The sequence below is a fragment of the Lonchura striata genome, chromosome 34, assembly GCF_046129695.1.
Source record: "Lonchura striata isolate bLonStr1 chromosome 34, bLonStr1.mat, whole genome shotgun sequence".
NCBI lineage: Eukaryota > Metazoa > Chordata > Aves > Passeriformes > Estrildidae > Lonchura > Lonchura striata.
In genome coordinates, this window is record NC_134636.1 from 2,249,922 (window position 1) to 2,276,734 (window position 26,813).

General features: G+C 54.8%; 3 protein-coding genes and 2 long non-coding RNA genes across 5 annotated transcripts in view; 4 read left to right on the forward strand and 1 right to left on the reverse strand.

Annotated features, from left to right (window-relative positions):
• Positions 1 to 2,195: 2,195 nt before the first annotated feature.
• LOC110471019 (uncharacterized) lies at positions 2,196 to 16,724 on the forward strand. The gene is given in 10 exon segments (XM_077789467.1): positions 2,196 to 2,335; positions 3,634 to 3,712; positions 3,899 to 5,210; positions 7,539 to 7,541; positions 7,799 to 8,243; positions 9,544 to 9,625; positions 9,812 to 11,123; positions 11,665 to 11,683; positions 13,414 to 13,468; positions 15,105 to 16,724. Coding segments are annotated over 9 exon segments (4,353 nt in total). The 5' UTR covers positions 2,196 to 2,335; positions 3,634 to 3,678; the 3' UTR covers positions 16,196 to 16,724.
• A 533-nt stretch (positions 16,725 to 17,257) lies between these two features.
• On the forward strand, positions 17,258 to 24,416 carry LOC144247866 (uncharacterized). The gene is made up of 2 exons (XR_013341346.1): positions 17,258 to 17,602; positions 23,510 to 24,416. It is a non-coding gene; the product is annotated as an uncharacterized LOC144247866 (long non-coding RNA).
• Positions 18,011 to 19,177, reverse strand: LOC144247865 (uncharacterized). Its single transcript, XR_013341345.1, has 2 exons — positions 18,984 to 19,177; positions 18,011 to 18,235 (listed from the first exon to the last, which is right to left on the reverse strand). It is a non-coding gene; the product is annotated as an uncharacterized LOC144247865 (long non-coding RNA).
• On the forward strand, positions 19,238 to 22,661 carry LOC144247858 (uncharacterized). The gene is made up of 3 exons (XM_077789522.1): positions 19,238 to 19,381; positions 20,682 to 20,760; positions 20,947 to 22,661. Exon 3 carries the CDS (start codon positions 20,961 to 20,963, stop codon positions 22,122 to 22,124), a length of 1,164 nt encoding a protein of 387 aa, XP_077645648.1. The 5' UTR covers positions 19,238 to 19,381; positions 20,682 to 20,760; positions 20,947 to 20,960; the 3' UTR covers positions 22,125 to 22,661.
• Positions 24,417 to 25,983: 1,567 nt separating the features above from the next.
• The window catches only part of LOC110473149 (uncharacterized), a 28,657-nt gene continuing 27,827 nt past the window's right edge, over positions 25,984 to 26,813 (forward strand). The window contains exon 1 of the mRNA XM_077789518.1: positions 25,984 to 26,666. Within this exon, the coding sequence (XP_077645644.1) occupies positions 26,543 to 26,666 (124 nt within the window). The 5' untranslated portion in view covers positions 25,984 to 26,542. The remainder of the gene's footprint in view (positions 26,667 to 26,813) is intronic.

Consider the following 26,813-nt stretch of genomic DNA (forward strand, 5'->3'; position numbering starts at 1 on the left):
CAGTGGTTGTGTGCCTTTGTTCAGGGTCTTTCTGTCCCTGACCCCCTGGGAATAAGCCCCTTTGGAAAACACACAGGAGACCTCTCCCTGTTCCTTGTGCCCCCCTCGTCGCAGTCCCCCCGTGCCGTAGAGCATCTGTGCCCCACAGCCGCAGCCCAGGTTCAGCAGCTTTCTGGGGGCGGCCGCTCTCGCCGACGGCGCCGGGAGTGAACCGGGCTGAAGGAATCCAGCACCGCAGCAGCTGGGGAGGGGGAGAGCCATGAATGGGGATATGGTGGCGATCCGGGCGTGGATGGGGACGTCAGGGGACACGGACATGGGTGGGGACACGTGGGGGACAGAGACATGGGGGGGACATGGGGTGAACTCCCAGGGAATGTGGAGGATGGTGGGTTTGATGCAGTTGAGGGTTCTTGGGAGGGACGTGGAGTGCCGTGCCATGGAAAGTGAAATTCCAGATCATTTGGGAGCGTGCCATGGATCCAAGAGGGGAATTCCCAAGGCTCCCAGGGGCTGCTTCTGCCCTGCTTCCCAAGGGAACTGTGCAGGGGCAGGTGGCAAGGTCCAGAAGCTGTGTGGTAGGCTACCAGAGCAGACAGCAGAGGTGGCTTTGCTGGACATTTTCCAGCCCATTCCCTGCTCAAAGCTGTGGGAAGAAGAAAAGCAAAGTGAGAATCCCTGAGAGAATCCCAGAACGACTGCGGTGAAAAGGTGTGGAAGCCCCTCCTGTGGTTCCCCTGATGGTGAGACCCCTAAATCTCCTAGATTCCAATTAATCCCAAAATATTAGAAGGTTTGCACATAATTGAAGATTAAAAGCAGTGTCCTAAGGATCAAAACTTCTCAAAAGATGCAAAGCAATATTCTGTGTACCCTAAGTCTGAATATGTGGGACCCTGGCCGTGGGCTGCAGTCCCAGAGGGAGAGACACCTCTACCCGAGGGAAGGTGCAAATGAGACCACAGCACCGCAACCCACGTGTTTTTTTGAACATGTATTTTACTGAAGATAGTATTGACCAAGGAATGTGAGGTAGAGAAATAGGAAAGAGGTCTCAGGGACATAAAGAATTAGGAAAGATCTCTGGCTCGGACTCGGCAGCTGCCGGGGAGACTTGCAGAGCGCAGCGCCTTTCCCAATTCCTGCCACAGGACGCACTGACCAATTTCCTGTGAAACACTCCTCCAGTCTCCTGTGAAAATTTAAAAGTTTAATAAAGGACAATAGGAGACAACAACCATCGAGCAATGATGTTATAGCCATGCTGTTTCTTCACACATGGCCAAGAACTCCCCTGCTACTTTGGAAACCTTCTTGAGATACCATTTCCAATGCATCAGCCTGTTCTATATTCATAAACAATTATGCCGTATTAAAGGTATATTATAATTGTAAGTAAAGTTTATAAAATTCTAATAATTCTAATAATTATTGTAATATCTAATAAAAGTGAATTTTATTAAACTTACATTGGAAGTAAACTTTTCCTAAATCTAATTTACATATTCCAAGAACATTTTAGTTTATCTCCTCCTCAGGTCTGCTTTTTTAGGGCATGCAGATTCCTTGGTTATTATTTTAGTCCATTTTTATCATAACCTTCACCATTGGGCCTTAGTTCACGCTGTCTTCAGAGGGTGAGTGCTGAGAGGTGCATACCTGTAGCAGGTGTGCTCATCCTGTGTTCCTTGGATGTGATCGCATCCAAGCAGGCATTGCAACACAAGCAGACTAGATCAGCTATTTCACTAAGCTTAATTAACAACACAAATTAAAACTATATTTTTACAACAGAGTTACTTTAACACAACCCTTATAGAAGCCCTTTTAATATTTGCGAGAAGCCAATGTTATAATATGTATCTGTACCGCTGCTCAGCGGTGAGTCCGCAGTTGCCGGGCAGAGCCGCAGCGCCCAGCGCTCCCCACTTGCATCTCACCTGCGCCGCCCGCTCGCATCCAGCGAGCCCCGGGAGCGGGATTTTGGCTGGGCGGGAGGGGCACGGGACGGACGGGTCTGCACTGGGGGCCCCCGAGCCCCCTGCCCATCGCCGGGGGCTCCGGGGGGTTTCTCGCCCTGCCCGAGAGCCGCTGCTGCTGCGGCCGTGGGGCAGAGGGGGAGCGAAAGGGGGCTCCGGGGCGGGAGCGGAGGAGGAGGAGCGGGAGGAAGGGCAGCGGCAGAGAGGAAGGGGAGGAGCAGGAGCAGGAGGAGCGGGAAGAGGAGCAGCGGGAGGGGAGCAGAGGAAGGAAGGAGCATTGCGGGGTGGCAGGGCGAGCCCGCGGAGCCCGCAGCTCGGCTGGCCCCGGCAGCATCGCATTGCCCTGCGTGCCGCAGGTGAGCGGGGAGGGGAGGCTCGGCCCGAGTCTGTGGCGGCAGCTGCGGGAGGGGATTCTTTTGGGGGGTTTGTTGGGGTTTGTTTGGTGAGGTTTGGACCCCGCCGATTGCGGAGTCATGTCCCAGATGTCGGTGATGTCCCAGATTTCGGTGTCGCAGGGAGGGAAATGTTTTAATTTCTCTGAGGAGGGGATGTTTTTGTCTGTTGCCGGAGTGCAGAGCTGAGCCGTAAATGGCCCCGGGGGGATTTGTCGGGGCCCACGTGGCGCTCGGGCCGGAGCGGCGGGCGGGCCATGGGTTTTGGGGATGGGCGGGAGGGGCGGGGGACGAAAGGCGGGAGCCCCGGCGTGGGGAGAGGGGCGATAGCAGAGCCGGGGGGCTGCGGCAGGCTGGAGGGGTGGTGGAGGCGGGGGATGAGTGGGCGCGGGCGGGCGGAGCCTGAAAGTCTTGTCGGGGAGCGGGGGAAGGCGTGAGTGCGTGGAGTGGGGGGATGCTGGAGAAGGGGGCCCAGGGACAGCTGGGAGCCACGTTGGAATCAGGGGAGGATGAGCCCTGGGACTCCCAAAACCCCTCAGCCCAAAACCCCCTCGGCATGGCTGAGCAGCACCCGGGACAGGCGGGAGATGCCCCGGACCCACAGAACCCCCCAGCAGCTGTGGGAAGTGGGACCATCATAAACCCAAAGTAAGGACACTGGAAACAGGGAACTCCTGGGAGAGGTTTTTGGGTTTCCTCCTTGATTTTTGGAGGATTTTGTGGCTACCTGACACTCGGTGGCTTCTAGGTATGCACTTGGCCAGTGGGATCTTCAAAGGCAATGCACTTGTTATAAATTGAGGCAAATAATTTGATTCTACCTTTTAAAATAAATTATGAATTTTATTAATTACAGCAAGCGATAACAAGCAAACAGCACTGGGTGCAGTTGGGGTGTCCGTGCTCCGCCAAGGGCTGACACCCCTGCCTCTCTTTGGTCACTTTTTATACTTTTCTTGAGAGTTTCACATACATACCTCCCCTGCGTTGTACTGGGCTGGCAACAGCAGATATCACAAGCGGGGTGATGGGTCTCTTCTGCTCCGGTTACCAGTTTCAGCCAGTCCTGCAAGATCTTTCTTACATATAAAGTCATTACTTTGTTTCACTATATTTGCTTGCAGTTACCAGCCTTGCCCAAGCCTGCAAGTTCCATGCCCCAACCCCTACATTTTTCCTCTATCCTAATTTCCCACTCTTGATGAACAAACAAGTCAATGCAGTTTTTTACACACTCAACTCTTGATTTTACCCCTAAGCAGAATTTCTGATTCCGAAGCCTTATCTGGAGAGAGGAGGAGGCTGTGATGAAGCAGAAATTGCCCCGGGACCCCCAGGCAGGTGAGGAGGAAGGCAGTGCCCCTTTCCCCCTGTCTCCTGCTCCATCTCCCAGCCCAGCAGGGCCCCCGGCTGCAGGACAGCCCTGCTGCCGATGCTCTCCTGCTGGGGAGGCACTGGGGGGATCTCCTTGCCCTTCCCTCTGGCAGGGAGGCAAATCCCATCCTCTCCTTGTCCTTCCTCCCCTAGACAAGCAGCTGAGGATGCAGACCAGGAAGAACAAATCCCTTCAGAAGAACTTCGTGGCTGAGGCCCTTTTGAGTTGCTCCTTGGTGCAGGAATCCAACGGGGAGGAAAAGCCCCGGAGATCCTGCAGGAGGAGGGGCTGCAAACCCAGCCCAGGGTGCTCGGAGCAGGAAAGACCCACCCTGTGTGAGGAAGGCAGCCAGAGATCTGGCCAGGGCTCTGAGGTGGTGGTCCATGAGAAGCTTGATGATGGCACGAAGTCCCACAAGTGCTTGGAATGTGGGAAGAGTTTCCAAAAGCGCTCCCTCCTGGTTCGCCACCAGAGGATCCACACTAGGGAACGGCCCTACAAGTGTGGGGAATGTGGGAAGAGCTTCAAGTTCAGCTCCCACCTGACAGACCACCAAGGGATCCACATCGGGGAGCAGCCCTACGAGTGCGGGGAATGTGGGAGGAGGTTCCGCCTGAGACACCACCTGGTCCAGCACCAGAGGACCCACACCGGGGAGAGGCCCTACGAGTGCGGGGAATGTGGAATGAGGTTCAGCGTCAGCTCCCAGCTGATCGTCCACCAGAGGACCCACACTGATGAACGGCCCTATGAGTGTGGGGAGTGCGGGAAGAACTTCAGGAGGAACTCCCACCTGCACCGCCAGCAGATGATCCACACGGGGATACGACCCTATGTATGTGGGGAATGTGGGAAGGGCTTCTGTGACAGCACTCGCTTGATCATCCACCAGGCAATGCACACTGGTGAAAGCCCCTACATGTGCTCAGAATGTGGGAAGAGCTTCATGGAGAACTCCATGCTGAAGGTCCACCACAGGATCCACACCGGGGAGCAGCCCTACAAATGTGGGGAATGTGGGAAGGGCTTTAGGCAGAAAGGTCACCTTATAACGCACCAGATGATCCACACCGGGGAGCAGCCCTACAAATGTGGGGAATGTGGGAAGAGCTTTAGTCAGAAAGGTAACCTTATAGTGCACCAGAGGATCCACACTGGGGAGAGGCCCTACAAGTGCAGGGAATGTGGGAAAAGCTTTCACCAGAGAATCAGCCTGAATGTCCACCAGAGGACCCACACTGGGGAGAGGCCCTATGAGTGTTGTGAGTGTGGGGAGAGGTTTCAGAGCAGATACCGTCTCCTCAAGCATCAGAGGATTCACACAGAGTAGAGGCCCTTCCACTGTCCCGATTGCAGGAAGGGCTTTAAGAAAAACTCCACTCAGTCACACCTCAGTAGACCCACACTGGGGAGAGCCCCTAATAGTGTCCCAAGAGTGGGAAGAGCGTATCCCAGACCTTTACAGTAAAGCAACAGGAAGAGAGGCAGGAGTAACGGAAGCCCAAGTGCTCTGTGTGCGGGAGGACCTTTTGCGCTGCTCCAACTCCATCCCCCATTGGAGGACCCCCATGGGATGATGCACAGTGGCCCTCGTTGGGCAGAGACTCAGTGCTGGTGCTGAGTGATTCACTGGCTGGTGGTCTCCACATGTTCCTGGCTCTGTTTGGGCACCTGGATGCAAGAGGAGCTGAAGGGGACATGGCCTTGGACAGTGATATGGGGAGTCATGGACATGGAAGGAGACATGGGTGACACGGGCATGGGTGGGTGTCGTGGTGTGTGTTTTGGATTGTCATTCCGTTCTAGTAGTCAGTTCTATAACCCCCTCCGTCTTTTCTATTTTTATAGCAAATTTGTTGCCTATGTGTTGTTCCTATCTCTCCTGTGTTGGAGGTTTTCCCCTAGGTGTCCCTCTCCCCAAAGACCTGCCCTTTTGTTCCCTGTCCCTGCTCCCATTGAGTGTCAGCCCCTTCCCGTGCCTGCCCCTTTCTCTAGAAACTTCCCTCTCCATTTTGTATCCTTGGAGGAGGCCCCAAGGATTGGTTTCAGTTGTTCTCCTCCCCTGTGATCCCCGCTTGGGTTAAACATTGGATCCCCGCCTTGTGTTCCTGCCCAGGTTTCTCGCAGCTGGTTAAAGACTGTGCCGCCCCTAAGGCCTCCCCTGGATATCAGTGGTTGTGTGCCTTTGTTCAGGGTCTTTCTGTCCCTGACCCCCTGGGAATAAGCCCCTTTGGAAAACACACAGGAGACCTCTCCCTGTTCCTTGTGCCCCCCTCGTCGCAGTCCCCCCGTGCCGTAGAGCATCTGTGCCCCACAGCCGCAGCCCAGGTTCAGCAGCATTCTGGGGGCGGCCGCTCTCGCCGACGGCGCCGGGAGTGAACCGGGCTGAAGGAATCCGGCACCGCAGCAGCTGGGGAGGGGGAGAGCCATGAATGGGGATATGGTGGCGATCCGGGCGTGGATGGGGACGTCAGGGGACACGGACATGGGTGGGGACACGTGGGGGACAGAGACATGGGGGGGACATGGGGTGAACTCCCAGGGAATGTGGAGGATGGTGGGTTTGATGCAGTTGAGGGTTCTTGGGAGGGACGTGGAGTGCCGTGCCATGGAAAGTGAAATTCCAGATCATTTGGGAGCGTGCCATGGATCCAAGAGGGGAATTCCCAAGGCTCCCAGGGGCTGCTTCTGCCCTGCTTCCCAAGGGAGCTGTGCAGGGGCAGGTGGCAAGGTGCAGAAGCTGTGTGGTAGGCTACCAGAGCAGACAGCAGAGGTGGCTTTGCTGGATATTTTCCAGCCCATTCCCCGCTCAAACCTCTGGGAAGAAGAAAAGGAAAGTGAGAATCCCTGAGAGAATCCCAGAACGACTGCGGGGAAAAGGTGTGGAAGCCCCTCCTGTGGTTCCCCTGATGGTGAGACCCCTAAATCTCCTAGATTCCAATTCATCCCAAAATATTAGAAGGTTTCCACATAATTGAAGATTAAAAGCAGTGTCCTAGGCATCAAAACTTCTCAAAAGATGCAAAGTAATATTCCGTGTACCCTAAGTCTGAATATGTAGGGACCCTGGCCATGGGCTGCAGTCCCAGGAGGGAGAGACACCTCTACCCCAGGGAAGGTGCAAATGAGACCACAGCACCAGAACCCACAGGTTTTATTGAACAGGCATTTTATTGAAGATAGTATTGACCAGGAAATGTGAGGTAGAGAAATAGGAGAGGTCTCAGGGACATAAAGAATTAGGAAAGATCTCTGGCTCGGACTCAGCAGCTGCTGGGGAGACTCGCAGAGCGCAGTGCCTTTTCCTGTTCCTGCCAGAGGATGCACTGACCAATTTCCTGTGAAACACAAGTCTAGTCTCCTGTGAAAATTTAAAACTTTAATAAAGGACAATAGGAGACAAGAACCATCAAGCGAAGATGTTACATCCATGCTGTGTCTTCATTCATAGCCAAGAGCACCCGTTATTTGGGATACATCCTTGAGATACCATTTTCAATGTATCAGCCTGTTGCATATTCATAAATAATTATGCCATAATATAAGTAGAATTATATAATAATTGTAAGTAAAGTTTATAAAATTCTAGAAATTATTAGAATAACTATTAAAAGTAAACTTTATTAAACTTATATGTAAACTTTTCCAAATCTAGTTTACATATTCCGAGAACTGTTTAGCATATCTCCTCCTCAAGTCTGCCTTTTTTGGGCAAGCGGATTCCCTGGTTATGGTTTTAGACCATTTATATCATAACCTTCACCATTGGGCCTTAGTTCACGCTGTCTTCAGAAGGTGAGTGCTGATAGTTGGAATATCCGTAGCAGGTGTGCTCATCCTGTGTTCCTTGGATGGGATCCCACCCAAGCAGGCATTGCAACACAAGCACACTAGATCAGCTATTTCACTAAGCTTAATTAACAACACAAATAAAAACTATATTTTTACAACAGAGTTACTTTAACACAACCCTTATAGAAGCCCTTTTAATATTTTCGAGAAGCCAACATTATAATATGTATCTGTACCGCTGCTCAGCGGTGAGTCCGCAGTTGCCGGGCAGAGCCGCAGCGCCCAGCGCTCCCCACTTGCATCTCACCTGCGCCGCCCGCTCGCATCCAGCGAGCCCCGGGAGCGGGATTTTGGCTGGGCGGGAGGGGCACGGGACGGACGGGTCTGCACTGGGGGCCCCCGAGCCCCCTGCCCATCGCCGGGGGCTCCGGGGGGTTTCTCGCCCTGCCCGAGAGCCGCTGCTGCTGCGGCCGTGGGGCAGAGGGGGAGCGAAAGGGGGGTCCGGGGCGGGAGCGGAGGAGGAGGAGCGGGAGGAAGGGCAGCGGCAGAGAGGAAGGGGAGGAGCAGGAGCAGGAGGAGCGGGAAGAGGAGCAGCAGGAGGAGGGGAGCAGAGGAAGGAAGGAGCATTGCGGGGTGGCAGGGCGAGCCCGCGGAGCCCGCAGCTCGGCTGGCCCCGGCAGCATCGCATTGCCCTGCGTGCCGCAGGTGAGCGGGGAGGGGAGGCTCGGCCCGAGTCTGTGGCGGCAGCTGCGGGAGGGGATTCTTTTGGGGGGTTTGTTGGGGTTTGTTTGGTGAGGTTTGGACCCCGCCGATTCCGGAGTCATGTCCCAGATGTCGGTGATGTCCCAGATTTCGGTGTCGCAGGGAGGGGAATGTTTTAATTTCTCTGAGGAGGGGATGTTTTTGTCTGTTGCCGGAGTGCAGAGCTGAGCCGTAAATGGCCCCGGGGGGATTTGTCGGGGCCCACGTGGCGCTCGGGCCGGAGCGGCGGGCGGGCCATGGGTTTTGGGGATGGGCGGGAGGGGCGGGGGACGAAAGGCGGGAGCCCCGGCGTGGGGAGAGGGGCGATAGCAGAGCCGGGGGGGCTGCGGCAGGCTGGAGGGGTGGTGGAGGCGGGGGATGAGTGGGCGCGGGCGGGCGGAGCCTGAAAGTCTTGTCGGGAAGCGGGGGAAGGCGTGAGTGCGCGGAGTGGGGGGATGCTGGAGAAGGGGGCCCTGGGACAGCTGGGAGCCACGTTGGAATCAGGGGAGGATGAGCCCTGGGACTCCCAAATCCCCTCAGCCCAAAACCCCCTCGGCATGGCTGAGCAGGACCCGGGACAGGCGGGAGATGCCCCGGACCCACAGAACCCCCCAGCAGCTGTGGGAAGAGGGACCATCATAAACCAAAAGTAAGGATACTGGAAACAGGGAACTCCTGGGAGAGGTTTTTGGTTTTCTTCCTTGACTTTTGAAGGATTTTGTGGCTACCAGACACTCGGTGGCTTCTAGGTATGGACTTGGCCTGTGGGATCTTCAAAGGAAATGCACTTGTTATAAATTTATAAATTGAGGCGAATAATTTGATTCAGCCTTTTAAGATAAATTACCTATTTTATTAATTACAGCAAGCGATAAGCAAAACGGTGCCTGTTTTTGCCGGGGTGTCCGTGCTCTGCCAAGGCCTGACACCCCTCCCTCTCTTCATTCACTTTTTATACTTTTCTTGAGAGTTTCACATACTTTTCTCCTCTGCGTTGTGCTGGGCTGGCAACAGCAGATATCACTAGGGGGGTGATGGGTCTCTTCTGCTCCGGTTACCAGTTTCAGCCAGTCCTGCAAGATCTTTCTTACATATACAGTCATTACATTGTTTCACATTATTTGCTTGCAGTTACCAGCCTTGCCCAAGCCTGCAAGTTCCATGCCCCAACCCCTACATTTTATCTCTATCCTAATTTCACACTTGATGAACAAACAAGTCAATGCAGTTTTTTACACACTCAACTCTTGTTTTTACCCCGAAGCAGAATTTCCGATTCCCAAGCCTTATCTGGAGAGAGGAGGAGGCTGTGATGAAGCAGAAATTGCCCCGGGACCCCCAGGCAGGTGAGGAGGAAGGCAGTGCCCCTTTCCCCCTGTCTCCTGCTCCATCTCCCAGCCCAGCAGGGCCCCCGGCTTCAGGACAGCCCTGCTGCCGATGCTCTCCTGCTGGGGAGGCACTGGGGGGATCTCCTTGCCCTTCCCTCTGGCAGGGAGGCAAATCCCATCCTCTCCTTGTCCTTCCTCCCCTAGACAAGGAGCTGAGGCTGCAGACCAGGAAGAACAAATCCCTTCGGAAGAACTTCGTGGCTGAGGCCCTTTTGAGTGGCTCCTTGGTGCAGGAATCCAACGGGGAGGAAAAGCCCCGGAGATCCTGCAGGAGGAGGAGCTGCAAACCCATCCCAAGGTGCTCTGAGCAGGAAAGACCCACCCTGTGTGAGGAAGGCAGCCAGAGATCTGGCCAGGGCTCTGAGGTGGTGGTCCATGAGAAGTTTGATGATGGCACGAAGTCCCACAAGTGCTTGGAATGTGGGAAGAGTTTCCAAAAGCGCTCCCACCTGGTCTGCCACCAGAGGACCCACAGTGGGGAACGGCCCTACAAGTGTGGGGAATGTGGGAAGAGCTTCAAGTTCAGCTCCCACCTGACAGACCACCAAAGCATCCACACCGGGGAACAGCCCTACGAGTGCGGGGAATGTGGGAGGAGGTTCCGCCTGAGACACCAGCTGGTCCAGCATCAGAGGACCCACACCGGGGAGAGGCCCTACGAGTGCGGGGAATGTGGAATGAGGTTCAGCGTCAGCTCCCAGCTGCTCGTCCACCAGAGGACCCACACTGATGAACGGCCCTATGAGTGTGGGGAGTGTGGGAAGGGCTTCAGGAGGAGCTCCCACCTGCACCGCCAGCAGATGATCCACACGGGGATACGACCCTATGTATGTGGGGAATGTGGGAAGGGCTTCCGTGACAGCACTCTCCTGATCATCCACCAGGCAATGCACACTGGGGAAAGCCCCTACATGTGCTCAGAATGTGGGAAGAGCTTCATGGCGAACTCCATGCTGAAGGTCCACCAGAGGATCCACACCGGGGAGCAGCCCTACAAATGTGGGGAATGTGGGAAGAGCTTTAGGCAGAAAGGTAACCTTATAACACACCAGAGGATCCACACTGGGGAGAGGCCCTATGAGTGTGAGGACTGTGGGAAGAGTTTCAGACACTACTCCAGCGTGATTGTTCACCAGAGGATCCACACTGGGGAGAGGCCCTACAAGTGCAGGAAATGTGGGAAAAGCTTTCACCAGAGAACCAGCCTGAGTGTCCACCAGAGGACCCACACTGGGGAGAGGCCCTATGAGTGTTGTGAGTGTGGGGAGAGGTTTCAGAGCAGATACCGTCTCCTCAAGCATCAGAGGATTCACACAGAGTAGAGGCCCTTCCACTGTCCCGATTGCAGGAAGGCCATTAAGAAAGACTCCACTCAGTCACCCATCAGTCGATCCACACTGGGTAGAGCCCCTAATAGTGTCCCAAGAGTGGGAAGAGCGTATCCCAGACCTTTACAGTAAAGCAGCAGGAAGAGAGGCAGGAGTAAGAGAAGCCCACCAAGTTCTCTGTGTGCGGGAGGACCTTTTGCGCTGCTCCAATTCCATCCCCCATTGGAAGACCCCCATGGGGTGATGCACAGTGGCCCTCGTTGGGCAGAGACTCAGTGCTGGTGCTGAGTGATTCACTGGCTGGTGGTCTCCACATGTTCCTGGCTCTGTGTGGGCACCTGGATGCAAGAGGAGCTGAAGGGGACATGGCCTTGGACAGTGATATGGGGAGTCATGGACATGGAGGGAGATATGGGTGACATGGGCATGGATGGAGGTGGACATTACGGTGTTTGTTTTGGATTGTCATTTGCTCCTAGTAACCAGTTTTATAACTGCTCCCCTATTTTGTATGGTTATAGCATATTTTATTGGCTATGAGTTTTTCCTATCTCTCCTATGTTGGTGTTTTTACCCTAGGTGTCCCTCTCCCCAAAGTCCTGCCCTTTTGTTCCCTGTCCCTGCTCCCATTGAGTGTCAGCCCCTTCCCGTGCCTGCCCCTTTCTCTAGAAACTTCCCTCTCCATTTTGTATCCTTGGAGGAGGCCCCAAGGATTGGTTTCAGTTGTTCTCCTCCCCTGCAATCCCCTCTTGGGTTAAACATTGTATTCCCGCCTTGTATTCCTGCCCAGGTTTCTCGCAGCTGGTTAAAGACTGTGCCGCCCCTAAGGCCTCCCCTGGATGTCAGTGGTTGTGTGCCTTTGTTCAGGGTCTTTCTGTCCCTGACCCCCTGGGAATAAGCCCCTTTGGAAAACACACAGAGACCTCTCCCTGTTCCTTGTGCCCCCCTCGTCGCAGTCCCCCCGTGCCGTAGAGCATCTGTGCCCCACAGCCGCAGCCCAGGTTCAGCAGCTTTCTGGGGGCGGCCGCTCTCGCCGACGGCGTCGGGAGTGAACCGGGCTGAAGGAATCCGGCACCGCAGCAGCTGGGGAGGGGGAGAGCCATGAATGGGGATATGGTGGCGATCCGGGCGTGGATGGGGACGTCAGGGGACACGGACATGGGTGGGGACACGTGGGGGACAGGGACATGGGGGGGGACATGGGGTGAACTCCCAGGGAATGTGGAGGATGGTGGGTTTGATCCAGTTGAGGGTTCTTGGGAGGAACGTGGAGTGCCGTGCCATGTAAAGTGAAATTCCTTGTGTTTTGGGAGCGTGCCATGGATCCAATAGGGGAATTCCCAAGGCTCCCAGGGGCTGCTTCTGCCCTGCTTCCCAAGGGAGCTGTGCAGGGGCAGGTGGCAAGGTCCAGAAGCTGTGTGGTAGGCTACCGGAGCAGACAGCAGAGGTGGCTTTGCTGGACATTTTCCAGCGCATTCCCAGCTCAAAGCTGTGGGAAGAAGAAAAGCAAAGTGAGAATCCCTGAGAGAATCCCAGAACGACTGCAGGGAAAAGGTGTGGAAGCCCCTCCTGTGGTTCCCCTGATGGTGAGACCCCTAAATCTCCTAGATTCCAATTCATCCCAAAATATTAGAAGGTTTCCACATAATTGAAGATTAAAAGCAGTGTCCACCTAAGGATCAAAACTTCTCAAAAGATGCAAAGTAATATTCCGTGTACCCTAAGTATGAATATGTAGGGACCCTGGCCATGGGCTGCAGTCCCAGAGGGAGAGACACCTCTACCCCAGGGAAGGTGCAAATGAGACCACAGCACCGCAACCCATGGATTTTACTGAACATATATTTTAATTAAGATAGTATTGACCAGGAAATGTAAGGTAGAGAAATAGGAAAGAGGTCTCAGGGACATAAAGAATTAGGAAAGATCTCTGGCTCGGACTCGGCAGCTGCTAGGTAGACTCGCAGAGCGCAGCGCCTTTTCCAATTCCTGCCAGAGGACGCACTGACCAATTTCCTGTGAAACACAAGTCTAGTCTCCTGTGAAAATTTAAAAGTTTAATAAAGGACAATAGGAGACAACAACCATGAAGCGAAGATGTAACATCCATGCTGTGTCTTCATTCATAGCCAAGAGCACCCGTTATTTGGGATACATCCTTGAGATACCATTTTCAATGTATCAGCCTGTTGCATATTCATAAATAATTATGCCATAATATAAGTAGAATTATATAATAATTGTAAGTAAAGTTTATAAAATTCTAGAAATTATTAGAATAACTATTAAAAGTAAACTTTATTAAACTTATATGTAAACTTTTCCAAATCTAGTTTACATATTCCGAGAACTGTTTAGCATATCTCCTCCTCAAGTCTGCCTTTTTTGGGCAAGCGGATTCCCTGGTTATGGTTTTAGACCATTTATATCATAACCTTCACCATTGGACCTTGGTCCACGCTGTCTTCAGAAGGTGAGTGCTGATAGTTGGAATATCTGTAGCAGGTGTGCTCATCCTGTGTTCCTTGGATGTGATCCCACCCAAGCAGGCATTGCAACACAAGCACACTAGATCAGCTATTTCACTAAGCTTAATTAAGAACAGAAAGAAAAACTATATTTTTATAACAGAGTTACTTTAACACAACCCTTATAGAAGCCCTTTTAATATTTGCGAGAAGCCAATGTTATAATATGTATCTGTACCGCTGCTCAGCGGTGAGTCCGCAGTTGCCGGGCAGAGCCGCAGCGCCCAGCGCTCCCCACTTGCATCTCACCTGCGCCGCCCGCTCGCATCCAGCGAGCCCCGGGAGCGGGATTTTGGCTGGGCGGGAGGGGCACGGGACGGACGGGTCTGCACTGGGGGCCCCCGAGCCCCCTGCCCATCGCCGGGGGCTCCGGGGGGTTTCTCGCCCTGCCCGAGAGCCGCTGCTGCTGCGGCCGTGGGGCAGAGGGGGAGCGAAAGGGGGCTCCGGGGCGGGAGCGGAGGAGGAGGAGCGGGAGGAAGGGCAGCGGCAGAGAGGAAGGGGAGGAGCAGGAGCAGGAGGAGCGGGAAGAGGAGCAGCAGGAGGAGGGGAGCAGAGGAAGGAAGGAGCATTGCGGGGTGGCAGGGCGAGCCCGCGGAGCCCGCAGCTCGGCTGGCCCCGGCAGCATCGCATTGCCCTGCGTGCCGCAGGTGAGCGGGGAGGGGAGGCTCGGCCCGAGTCTGTGGCGGCAGCTGCGGGAGGGGATTCTTTTGGGGGGTTTGTTGGGGTTTGTTTGGTGAGGTTTGGACCCCGCCGATTCCGGAGTCATGTCCCAGATGTCGGTGATGTCCCAGATTTCGGTGTCGCAGGGAGGGGAATGTTTTAATTTCTCTGAGGAGGGGATGTTTTTGTCTGTTGCCGGAGTGCAGAGCTGAGCCGTAAATGGCCCCGGGGGGATTTGTCGGGGCCCACGTGGCGCTCGGGCCGGAGCGGCGGGCGGGCCATGGGTTTTGGGGATGGGCGGGAGGGGCGGGGGACGAAAGGCGGGAGCCCCGGCGTGGGGAGAGGGGCGATAGCAGAGCCGGGGGGGCTGCGGCAGGCTGGAGGGGTGGTGGAGGCGGGGGATGAGTGGGCGCGGGCGGGCGGAGCCTGAAAGTCTTGTCGGGGAGCGGGGGAAGGCGTGAGTGCGCGGAGTGGGGGGATGCTGGAGAAGGGGGCCCTGGGACAGCTGGGAGCCACGTTGGAATCAGGGGAGGATGAGCCCTGGGACTCCCAAATCCCCTCAGCCCAAAACCCCCTCGGCATGGCTGAGCAGCACCCGGGACAGGAGGGAGATGCCCCGGACCCACAGAACCCCCCAGCAGCTGTGGGAAGGGGGACCTCAAAAAACATATGTAAGGACACTGGAAACAGGGAACTCCTGGGAGAGGATTTTTGGTTTCCTCCTTGATTTTTGGAGGTTTTTCTGGCTACCAGACACTCGCTGACTTGTAGGGATGGACTTGGCCAGTGGGGCCCTCAAAGGCAATGCACTCAATTCTTGTTTTTCCTCCAAAGCAGGATTTCCCGTTCCCAAGACTTATCTGGAGAGAGGAGGAGGCTGTGTTGAAGCAGAAATTGCCCCAGGACACCCACGGAGTTGAGGAGGAAATCAGGGCCAATTTCCCCTTCTCTCCTTCTCCATCTCCCAGCTCCCGGCTGCAGGACAGCCCTGCTGCCGATGCTCTCCTGCGGAGGAGGCACTGGGGGAATCTCCTTCCCTCTGGCAGGGAGGCAAATCCCATCCTCTCCTTGTCCTTCCTCCCCCAGACAAGGAGTTGGGGATGGTGACTAGGGAGGACAAATTCCCCCAGCAGAACGTCATGGCAGAGACCTTTTTGAGTGTCTTGAGAGCGCAGGAATGCAATGGGGAGGAAAAGCCACGGAGATCCCACAGGAGCAGGGGCTGCAAACCCAGCCCAGTGTTCTCTGAGGAGGAAATGCCCCCGCTATGGGAGGGAGAGAGTCAGAGATCTGGCCCGGGCTCTGAGGTGGTGGTCCAAAAGGAGTCCCATGATGGTAAGAAGATCCACCAGTGCGGGGAATGTGGGAAGAGCTTTAGAATCAGCTCCCACCTGTACCGCCACCAGAAGATCCACACCGGGGAACGGCCCTACACATGTGGGGAATGTGGGAAAAGCTTCAGGGACACCTCTGATCTGATGTGCCACCAGAGAGTCCACACTGGGGAACGGCCCTACGAGTGTGGGGAATGTGGACAGAGCTTCAGTGTCAGCTCCCACCTGATCGTCCACCAGAGGATCCACAGTGGGGAACGGCCCTACGAGTGTGGGGAATGTGGGAAGAGCTTCAGGCTGAGCTCCAGTTTGATCCGCCACCAGAGAATTCACACCGGGGAACGGCCCTATAAATGTGGAGAATGTGGGAAAGGCTTCACAAAGAGCTCCCACCTGAACCGCCACCAGATGATCCACACGGGGATACGACCCTATGTGTGTGGGGAATGTGGGAAGGGCTTCCGTGACAGCTCTGACCTGATCATGCACCAGGCAATGCACACTGGGGATTGCCCCTACAAGTGCTCAGAATGTGGGAAGAGCTTCAGCCAGAGATCCAACCTGATTGCCCACCAGAGGATCCACACTGGGGAGAAGCACTATGAGTGTTCTGAGTGTGCGGAGAAATTTCACAGCAGATACCGTCTCCTCAAGCATCAGCAGATTCACACAGAATAGAGGCTCTTCCGCTACCCTGACTGATGAAAGGGCTTTAAGAAAATCTCCACTCACCTCACCCACCAGTGGATCCACACTGGGAAGAGTCTAAACAGTATCTCAAGAGTGGGAAGAGCATATCCCAGACATTCACAGTGAATCAACAGCAAGGGAGGGAGCAGTAAGGGAAACCCAATAAGTGCTCCGTGTGCAGGAGGAGCTTTGGGTGCTGCTCCAACTCCTTCCCGCATTGGAGGACCCCCATGGGATGATGCACAGTGGTCCTCATTGGGCAGAGACTTGGTGATCCATGGTGCTGCTGATCCTCTGGCTGGTGGTCTCCACATGTTCCTGGCTCTGTGTGGGCACCTGGATGAAAGGGGTGCTGAAGGGGCTATGGCCTTGGACAGTGATATGGGGAGTCATGGACATGGAAGGAGACATGGGCGACACGGGCATGGGTGGGTGTCGCGGTGTCTACTTTCAGTTGTCATTCGTTCCTAGTAGTCAGTTCCATAACCCCCTCCCCGTTTTCTATTTTTAGAGCAAATTTGTAGCCCATGTGTTGTTCCTATCTCTCCTATGTTGGTGTTTTTGCCCAAGGTGTCCGCTCCCCAAAGACCTGCACTATTCTTCTCTGTCCCTGCTCCCATTGAGTGTCAGCCCCTTCCCGTGCCTGCCCCTTTCTCTAGAAACTTCCCTCTCCATTTTGTATCCTTGGAGGAGGCCCCATGGATTGGTTTCAGTTGTTCTCCTCCCCTGTGATCCCCTCTTGGGTTAAACATTGGATCCCCGCCTTGTGTTCCTGCCCAGGTTTCTCGCAGCTGGTTAAAGACTGTGCCGCCCCTAAGGCCTCCCCTGGATGTCAGTGGTTGTGTGCCTTTGTTCAGGGTCTTTCTGTCCCTGACCCCCTGGGAATAAGCCCCTTTGGAAAACACACAGGAGACCTCTCCCTGTTCCTTGTGCCCCCCTCGTCGCAGTCCCCCCGTGCCGTAGAGCATCTGTGCCCCACAGCCGCAGCCCAGGTTCAGCAGCTTTCTGGGGGCGGCCGCTCTTGCCGACGGCGTCGGGCGTGAACCGGGCTGAAGGAATCCGGCACCGCAGCAGCTGGGGAGGGGGAGAGCCATGAATGGGGATATGGTGGCGATCCGGGCGTGGATGGGGACGTCAGGGGACACGGACATGGGTGGGGACACGTGGGGGACAGGGACATGGGGGGGACATGGGGTGAACTCCCAGGGAATGTGGAGGATGGTGGGTTTGATCCAGTTGAGGGTTCTTGGGAGGGACGTGGAGTGCCGTGTCATGGAAAGTGAAATTCCAAAGCACTTCGGTGTGTGCCACGGATCCAGAAGGGGAATTCCCAAGGCTCCCAGGGGCTGCTTCTGCCCTGCTTCCCAAGGGAGCTGTGCAGGGGCAGGTGGCAAGGTCCAGAAGCTGTGTGGTAGGCTACCAGAGCAGACAGCAGAGGTGGCTTTGCTGGACATTTCCAGCCCATTCCCAGCTCAGAGGTGTGGGAAGAAGAAAAGGAAAGTGAGAATCCCTGAGAGAATCCCAGAACGACTGCGGGGAAAAGGTGTGGAAGCCCCTCCTGTGGTTCCCCTCTTGGGGAGACCCCTAATTCTCCTAGATTCCAATTCATCGCACAATCTTAGAAGGTTTCCACATAATTGAAGATTAAAAGCAGTGTCCTCCTAAGGATCAAAACTTCTCAAAAGATGCAAAGCAATATTCCGTGTACCCTAAGTATGAATATGTAGGGACCCTGGCCGTGGGCTGCAGTCCCAGAGGGAGAGACACCTCTACCCGAGGGAAGGTGCAAATGAGACCACAGCACCGCAACCCACGTATTTTTTTGAACATGTATTTTACTGAAGATAGTATTGACCAAGGAATGTGAGGTAGAGAAATAGGAAAGAGGTCTCAGGGACATAAAGAATTAGGAAAGATCTCTGGCTCGGACTTGGCAGCTGCCGGGGAGACTCGCAGAGCGCAGCGCCTTTCCCAATTCCTGCCACAGGACGCACTGACCAATTTCCTGTGAAACACTCGTCCAGTCTCCTGTGAAAATTTAAAAGTTTAATAAAGGACAATAGGAGACAACAACCATTGAGCAATGATGTTATAGCCATGCTGTTTCTTCACACATGGCCAAGAACTCCCCTGCTACTTTGGAAACCTTCTTGAGATACCATTTCCAATGCATCAGCCTGTTCTATATTCATAAACAATTATGCCGTATTAAAGGTATATTATAATTGTAAGTAAAGTTTATAAAATTCTAATAATTTTAATAATTATTAGAATATCTAATAGAACTGAATTTTATTAAACTTACATTGGAAGGAACCTTTTCCTAAATCTAATTTACATATTTCAAGACCTGTTTAGCATATCTCCTCCTCAGGTCTGCTTTTTTAGGGCATGCTGATTCCTTTGTTATTATTTTAGTCCGTTTTTATCATAACCGTCACCTTTGGGCCTTAGTTCACGCTGTCTTCAGAGGGTGAGTGCTGAGAGGTGCATACCTGTAGCAGGTGTGCTCATCCTGTGTTCCTTGGATGGGATCCCACCCAAGCAGGCATTGCAACACAAGCACACTAGATCAGCTATTTCACTAAGCTTACTTAACAACACAAACAAAAACTATATTTTTATAACAGAGTTACTTTATCACAACCCTTATAGAAGCCCTTTCCATATTTGCGAGAAGCCAATATTGCAATACGTATCTGTAACGCTGCTCAGCGGTGAGTCCGCAGTTGCCGGGCAGAGCCGCAGCGCCCAGCGCTCCCCACTTGCATCTCACCTGCGCCGCCCGCTCGCATCCAGCGAGCCCCGGGAGCGGGATTTTGGCTGGGCGGGAGGGGCACGGGACGGACGGGTCTGCACTGGGGGCCCCCGAGCCCCCTGCCCATCGCCGGGGGCTCCGGGGGGTTTCTCGCCCTGCCCGAGAGCCGCTGCTGCTGCGGCCGTGGGGCAGAGGGGGAGCGAAAGGGGGCTCCGGGGCGGGAGCGGAGGAGGAGGAGCGGGAGGAAGGGCAGCGGCAGAGAGGAAGGGGAGGAGCAGGAGCAGGAGGAGCGGGAAGAGGAGCAGCAGGAGGAGGGGAGCAGAGGAAGGAAGGAGCATTGCGGGGTGGCAGGGCGAGCCCGCGGAGCCCGCAGCTCGGCTGGCCCCGGCAGCATCGCATTGCCCTGCGTGCCGCAGGTGAGCGGGGAGGGGAGGCTCGGCCCGAGTCTGTGGCGGCAGCTGCGGGAGGGGATTCTTTTGGGGGGTTTGTTGGGGTTTGTTTGGTGAGGTTTGGACCCCGCCGATTGCGGAGTCATGTCCCAGATGTCGGTGATGTCCCAGATTTCGGTGTCGCAGGGAGGGGAATGTTTTAATTTCTCTGAGGAGGGGATGTTTTTGTCTGTTGCCGGAGTGCAGAGCTGAGCCGTAAATGGCCCCGGGGGGATTTGTCGGGGCCCACGTGGCGCTCGGGCCGGAGCGGCGGGCGGGCCATGGGTTTTGGGGATGGGCGGGAGGGGCGGGGGACGAAAGGCGGGAGCCCCGGCGTGGGGAGAGGGGCGATAGCAGAGCCGGGGGGGCTGCGGCAGGCTGGAGGGGTGGTGGAGGCGGGGGATGAGTGGGCGCGGGCGGGCGGAGCCTGAAAGTCTTGTCGGGGAGCGGGGGAAGGCGTGAGTGCGCGGAGTGGGGGGGATGCTGGAGAAGGGGGCCCTGGGACAGCTGGGAGCCACGTTGGAATCAGGGGAGGATGAGCCCTGGGACTCCCAAAACCCCTCAGCCCAAAACCCCCTCTGCATGGCTGAGCAGCACCCGGGACAGGAGGGAGATGCCCCGGACCCACAGAACCCCCCAGCAGCTGTGGGAAGAGGGACCCTCTTAAACCCAAAGTAAGGACACTGGAAACAGGGAACTCCTGGGAGAGGTTTTTGGGTTTCCTCCTTGATTTTTGGAGGATTTTGTGGCTACCTGACACTCGGTGGCTTCTAGGTATGCACTTGGCCAGTGGGATCTTCAAAGGCAATGCACTTGTTATAAATTGAGGCAAATAATTTGATTCAGCCTTTTAAGATCAATTACTAATTTTATTAATTACAGCAAGCGATAACAAGCAAACAGCACTGGGTGCAGTTGGGGTGTCCGTGCTCCGCCAAGGGCTGACACCCCTGCCTCTCTTTGGTCACTTTTTATACTTTTCTTGAGAGTTTCACATACATACCTCCCCTGCGTTGTACTGGGCTGGCAACAGCAGATATCACAAGCGGGGTGATGGGTCTCTTCTGCTCCGGTTACCAGTTTCAGCCAGTCCTGCAAGATCTTTCTTACATATAAAGTCATTACTTTGTTTCACTATATTTGCTTGCAGTTACCAGCCTTGCCCAAGCCTGCAAGTTCCATGCCCCAACCCCTACATTTTTCCTCTATCCTAATTTCACACTCTAGATGAACAAACAAGTCAATGCAGTTTTTTACACACTCAACTCTTGATTTTACCCCAAAGCAGAATTTCTGATTCCGAAGCCTTATCTGGAGAGAGGAGGAGGCTGTGTTGAAGCGGAATTTGCCCCGGGACCCCCAGGCAGGTGAGGAGGAAGGCAGTGCCCCTTTCCCCCTGTCTCCTGCTCCATCTCCCAGCCCAGCAGGGCCCCCGGCTGCAGGACAGCCCTGCTGCCGATGCTCTCCTGCTGGGGAGGCACTGGGGGGATCTCCTTGCCCTTCCCTCTGGCAGGGAGGCAAATCCCATCCTCACCTTGTCCTTCCTCCCCTAGACAAGCAGCTGAGGATGCAGACCAGGAAGAACAAATCCCTTCAGAAGAACTTCGTGGCTGAGGCCCTTTTGAGTTGCTCCTTGGTGCAGGAATCCAACGGGGAGGAAAAGCCCCGGAGATCCTGCAGGAGGAGGGGCTGCAAACCCAGCCCAGGGTGCTCGGAGCAGGAAAGACCCACCCTGTGTGAGGAAGGCAGCCAGAGATCTGGCCAGGGCTCTGAGGTGGTGGTCCATGAGAAGCTTGATGATGGCACGAAGTCCCACAAGTGCTTGGAATGTGGGAAGAGTTTCCAAAAGCGCTCCCTCCTGGTTCGCCACCAGAGGATCCACACTAGGGAACGGCCCTACAAGTGTGGGGAATGTGGGAAGAGCTTCAAGTTCAGCTCCCACCTGACAGACCACCAAGGGATCCACATCGGGGAGCAGCCCTACGAGTGCGGGGAATGTGGGAGGAGGTTCCGCCTGAGACACCACCTGGTCCAGCATCAGAGGACGCACACCGGGGAGAGGCCCTACGAGTGCGGGGAATGTGGAATGAGGTTCAGCATCAGCTCCCAGCTGAACGTCCACAAGAGGACCCACACTGATGAACGGCCCTATGAGTGTGGGGAGTGCGGGAAGAACTTCAGGAGGAACTCCCACCTGCACCGCCACCAGATGATCCACACGGGGATACGACCCTATGTATGTGGGGAATGTGGGAAGGGCTTCTGTGACAGCACTCGCTTGATCATCCACCAGGCAATGCACACTGGGGAAAGCCCCTACATGTGCTCAGAATGTGGGAAGAGCTTCATGGAGAACTCCATGCTGAAGGTCCACCACAGGATCCACACCGGGGAGCAGCCCTACAAATGTGGGGAATGTGGGAAGGGCTTTAGGCAGAAAGGTCACCTTATAACGCACCAGATGATCCACACCGGGGAGCAGCCCTACAAATGTGGGGAATGTGGGAAGAGCTTTAGTCAGAAAGGTAACCTTATAGTGCACCAGAGGATCCACACTGGGGAGAGGCCCTACAAGTGCAGGAAATGTGGGAAAAGCTTTCACCAGAGAATCAGCCTGAATGTCCACCAGAGGACCCACACTGGGGAGAGGCCCTATGAGTGTTGTGAGTGTGGGGAGAGGTTTCAGAGCAGATACCGTCTCCTCAAGCATCAGAGGATTCACACAGAGTAGAGGCCCTTCCACTGTCCCGATTGCAGGAAGGGCTTTAAGAAAAACTCCACTCAGTCACACCTCAGTAGACCCACACTGGGGAGAGCCCCTAATAGTGTCCCAAGAGTGGGAAGAGCGTATCCCAGACCTTTACAGTAAAGCAACAGGAAGAGAGGCAGGAGTAAGGGAAGCCCAACAAGTGCTCTGTCTGCGGGAGGACCTTTTGCGCTGCTCCAACTCCATCCCCCATTGGAGGACCCCCATGGGATGATGCACAGTGGCCCTCGTTGGGCAGAGACTCAGTGCTGGTGCTGAGTGATTCACTGGCTGGTGGTCTCCACATGTTCCTGGCTCTGTTTGGGCACCTGGATGCAAGAGGAGCTGAAGGGGACATGGCCTTGGACAGTGATATGGGGAGTCATGGACATGGGAAGGAGACATGAGCGACACGTTCATTGGTGGGTGTCGTGGTGTGTATTTTCGATTGTCATTCGGTCCTCATAGTCAGTTCTATAACCCCCTCCCTCTTTTCTATTTTTATAGCAAATTTGTTGCCTATGTGTTGTTCCTATCTCTCCTATGTTGGTGTTTTTGCCCAAGGTGTCCCTCTCCCCAAAGTCCTGCCCTTTTGTTCCCTGTCCCTGCTCCCATTGAGTGTCACTCCCTTCCCGTGCCTGCCCCTTTCTCTAGAAACTTCCCTCTCCATTTTGTATCCTTGGAGGAGGCCCCAAGGATTGGTTTCAGTTGTTCTCCTCCCCTGCGATCCCCTCTTGGGTTAAACATTGGATTCCCGCCTTGTGTTCCTGCCCAGGTTTCTCGCAGCTGGTTAAAGACTGTGCCGCCCCTAAGGCCTCCCCTGGATGTCAGTGGTTGTGTGCCTTTGTTCAGGGTCTTTCTGTCCCTGACCCCCTGGGAATAATCCCCTTTGGAAAACACACAGGAGACCTCTCCCTGTTCCTTGTGCCCCTCTCGTCGCAGTCCCCCCGTGCCGTAGAGCATCTGTGCCCCACAGCCGCAGCCCAGGTTCAGCAGCTTTCTGGGGGCGGCCGCTCTCTCCGACGGCGTCGGGAGTGAACCGGGCTGAGGGAATCCGGCACCGCAGCAGCTGGGGAGGGGGAGAGCCATGAATGGGGATATGGTGGCGATCCGGGTGTGGATGGGGACGTCAGGGGACACGGACATGGGTGGGGACACGTGGGGGACAGGGACATGGGGGGAACATGTGGAGGATGGTGGGTTTGATGCAGTTGAGGGTTCTTGGGAGGGACGTGGAGTGCCGTGCCATGGAAAGTGAAATTCCAGATCATTTGGGAGCGTGCCATGGATCCAATAGGGGAATTCCCAAGGCTCCCAGGGGCTGCTTCTGCCCTGCTTCCCAAGGGAGCTCTGGTGGGGCAAGTGGCAAGGTCCAGAAGCTGTGTGGTAGGCTACCAGAGCAGACAGCAGAGGTGGCTTTGCTGGACATTTTGCAGTCCATTCCCAGCTCAAAGCTGTGGGAAGAAGAAAAGGAAAGTGAGAATCCCTGAGAGAATCCCAGAACGACTGCGGGGAAAAGGTGTGGAAGCCCCTCCTGTGGTTCCCCTGATGGGGAGACCCCTAAATCTCCTAGATTCCAATTAATCCCAAAATATTAGAAGGTTTCCACATAATTGAAGATTAAAAGCAGTGTCCTAAGCATCAAAACTTCTCAAAAGATGCAAAGCAATATTCCGTGTACCCTAAGTCTGAATATGTAGGGACCCTGGCCGTGGGCTGCAGTCCCAGAGGGAGAGACACCTCTACCCCAGGGAAGGTGCAAATGAGACCACAGCACCGCAACCCACGTGTTTTTTTGAACATGTATTTTACTGAAGATAGTATTGACCAAGGAATGTGAGGTAGAGAAATAGGAAAGAGGTCTCAGGGACATAAAGAATTAGGAAAGATCTCTGGCTCGGACTCGGCAGCTGCCGGGGAGACTTGCAGAGCGCAGCGCCTTTCCCAATTCCTGCCACAGGACGCACTGACCAATTTCCTGTGAAACACTCGTCCAGTGTCCTGTGAAAATTTAAAAGTTTAATAAAGGACAATAGGAGACAACAACCATCGAGCAATGATGTTATAGCCATGCTGTTTCTTCACACATAGCCAAGAACTCCCCTGCTACTTTGGAAACCTTCTTGAGATACCATTTCCAATGCATCAGCCTGTTCTATATTCATAAACAATTATGCCGTATTAAAGGTATATTATAATTGTAAGTAAAGTTTATAAAATTCTAATAATTCTAATAATTATTGTAATATCTAATAAAAGTGAATTTTATTAAACTTACATTGGAAGTAAACTTTTCCTAAATCTAATTTACATATTCCAAGAACATTTTAGTTTATCTCCTCCTCAGGTCTGCTTTTTTAGGGCATGCAGATTCCTTGGTTATTATTTTAGTCCATTTTTATCATAACGTTCACCTTTGGGCCTTAGTTCATGCTGTCTTCAGAGGGTGAGTGCTGAGAGGTGCATACCTGTAGCAGGTGTGCTCATCCTGTGTTCCTTGGATGTGATCGCATCCAAGCAGGCATTGCAACACAAGCAGACTAGATTAGCTATTTCACTAAGCTTAATTAACAACACAAATTAAAACTATATTTTTACAACAGAGTTACTTTAACACAACCCTTATAGAAGCCCTTTTAATATTTTCGAGAAACCAATGTTATAATATGTATCTGTACCGCTGCTCAGCGGTGAGTCCGCAGTTGCCGGGCAGAGCCGCAGCGCCCAGCGCTCCCCACTTGCATCTCACCTGCGCCGCCCGCTCGCATCCAGCGAGCCCCGGGAGCGGGATTTTGGCTGGGCGGGAGGGGCACGGGACGGACGGGTCTGCACTGGGGGCCCCCGAGCCCCCTGCCCATCGCCGGGGGCTCCGGGGGGTTTCTCGCCCTGCCCGAGAGCCGCTGCTGCTGCGGCCGTGGGGCAGAGGGGGAGCGAAAGGGGGCTCCGGGGCGGGAGCGGAGGAGGAGGAGCGGGAGGAAGGGCAGCGGCAGAGAGGAAGGGGAGGAGCAGGAGCAGGAGGAGCGGGAAGAGGAGCAGCAGGAGGAGGGGAGCAGAGGAAGGAAGGAGCATTGCGGGGTGGCAGGGCGAGCCCGCGGAGCCCGCAGCTCGGCTGGCCCCGGCAGCATCGCATTGCCCTGCGTGCCGCAGGTGAGCGGGGAGGGGAGGCTCGGCCCGAGTCTGTGGCGGCAGCTGCGGGAGGGGATTCTTTTGGGGGGGGTTTGTTGGGGTTTGTTTGGTGAGGTTTGGACCCCGCCGATTGCGGAGTCATATCCCAGATGTCGGTGATGTCCCAGATTTCGGTGTCGCAGGGAGGGGAATGTTTTAATTTCTCTGAGGAGGGGATGTTTTTGTCTGTTGCCGGAGTGCAGAGCTGAGCCGTAAATGGCCCCGGGGGGATTTGTCGGGGCCCACGTGGCGCTCGGGCCGGAGCGGCGGGCGGGCCATGGGTTTTGGGGATGGGCGGGAGGGGCGGGGGACGAAAGGCGGGAGCCCCGGCGTGGGGAGAGGGGCGATAGCAGAGCCGGGGGGGCTGCGGCAGGCTGGAGGGGTGGTGGAGGCGGGGGATGAGTGGGCGCGGGCGGGCGGAGCCTGAAAGTCTTGTCGGGGAGCGGGGGAAGGCGTGAGTGCGCGGAGTGGGGGGATGCTGGAGAAGGGGGCCCAGGGACAGCTGGGAGCCACGTTGGAATCAGAGGAGGATGAGCCCTGGGACTCCCAAAGCCCCTCAGCCCAAAACTCCCTCGGCATGGCTGAGCAGGACCCGGGACAGGCGGGAGATGTCCCGGACCCACAGAACCCCCCAGCAGCTGTGGGAAGAGGGACCCTCTTAAACCCGAAGCAAGGACACTGGAAACAGGGAACTCCTGGGAGAGGTTTTTGGGTTTCCTGCGTGATTTTTGGACGATTTTCTGGCTACCAGACACTCGGTGGCTTCTCGGTATGGACTTGGCCTGTGGGATCTTCAAAGGCAATGCACTTGTTATAAATTGAGGCAAATAATTTGATTCTACCTTTTAAAATAAATTATGAATTTTATTAATTACAGCAAGCGATAACAAGCAAACAGCAGTGTGTGCAGCCGGGGTGTCTGTGCTCCGCCAAGGCCTGACACCCCTCCCTCTCTTCAGTCACTTTTTATACTTTTCTTGAGAGTTTCACATACTTATCTCCTCTGCGTTGTACTGGGCTGGCAACAGCAGATTTCACAAGCGGGGTGATCGGTCTCTTCTGCTCCGGTTATCAGTTTCAGCCAGTCCTGCAAGATCTTTCTTACATATATAGTCATTACATTGTTTCACTATATTTGCTTGCAGTTACCAGCCTTGCCCAAGCCTGCAAGTTCCATGCCCCAACCCCTACATTTTTCCTCTATCCTAATTTCCCACTCTTGATGAACAAACAAGTCAATGCAGTTTTTTACACACCCAGCTCTTGTTTTTACCCCGAAGCAGAATTTCCGATTCCGAAGCCTTATCTGGAGAGAGGAGGAGGCTGTGATGAAGCAGAAATTGCCCCGGGACCTCCAGGCAGGTGAGGAGGAAGGCAGTGCCCCTTTCCCCCTGTCTCCTGCTCCATCTCCCAGCCCAGCAGGGCCCCCGGCTGCAGGACAGCCCTGCTGCCGATGCTCTCCTGCTGGGGAGGCACTGGGGGGATCTCCTTGCCCTTCCCTCTGGCAGG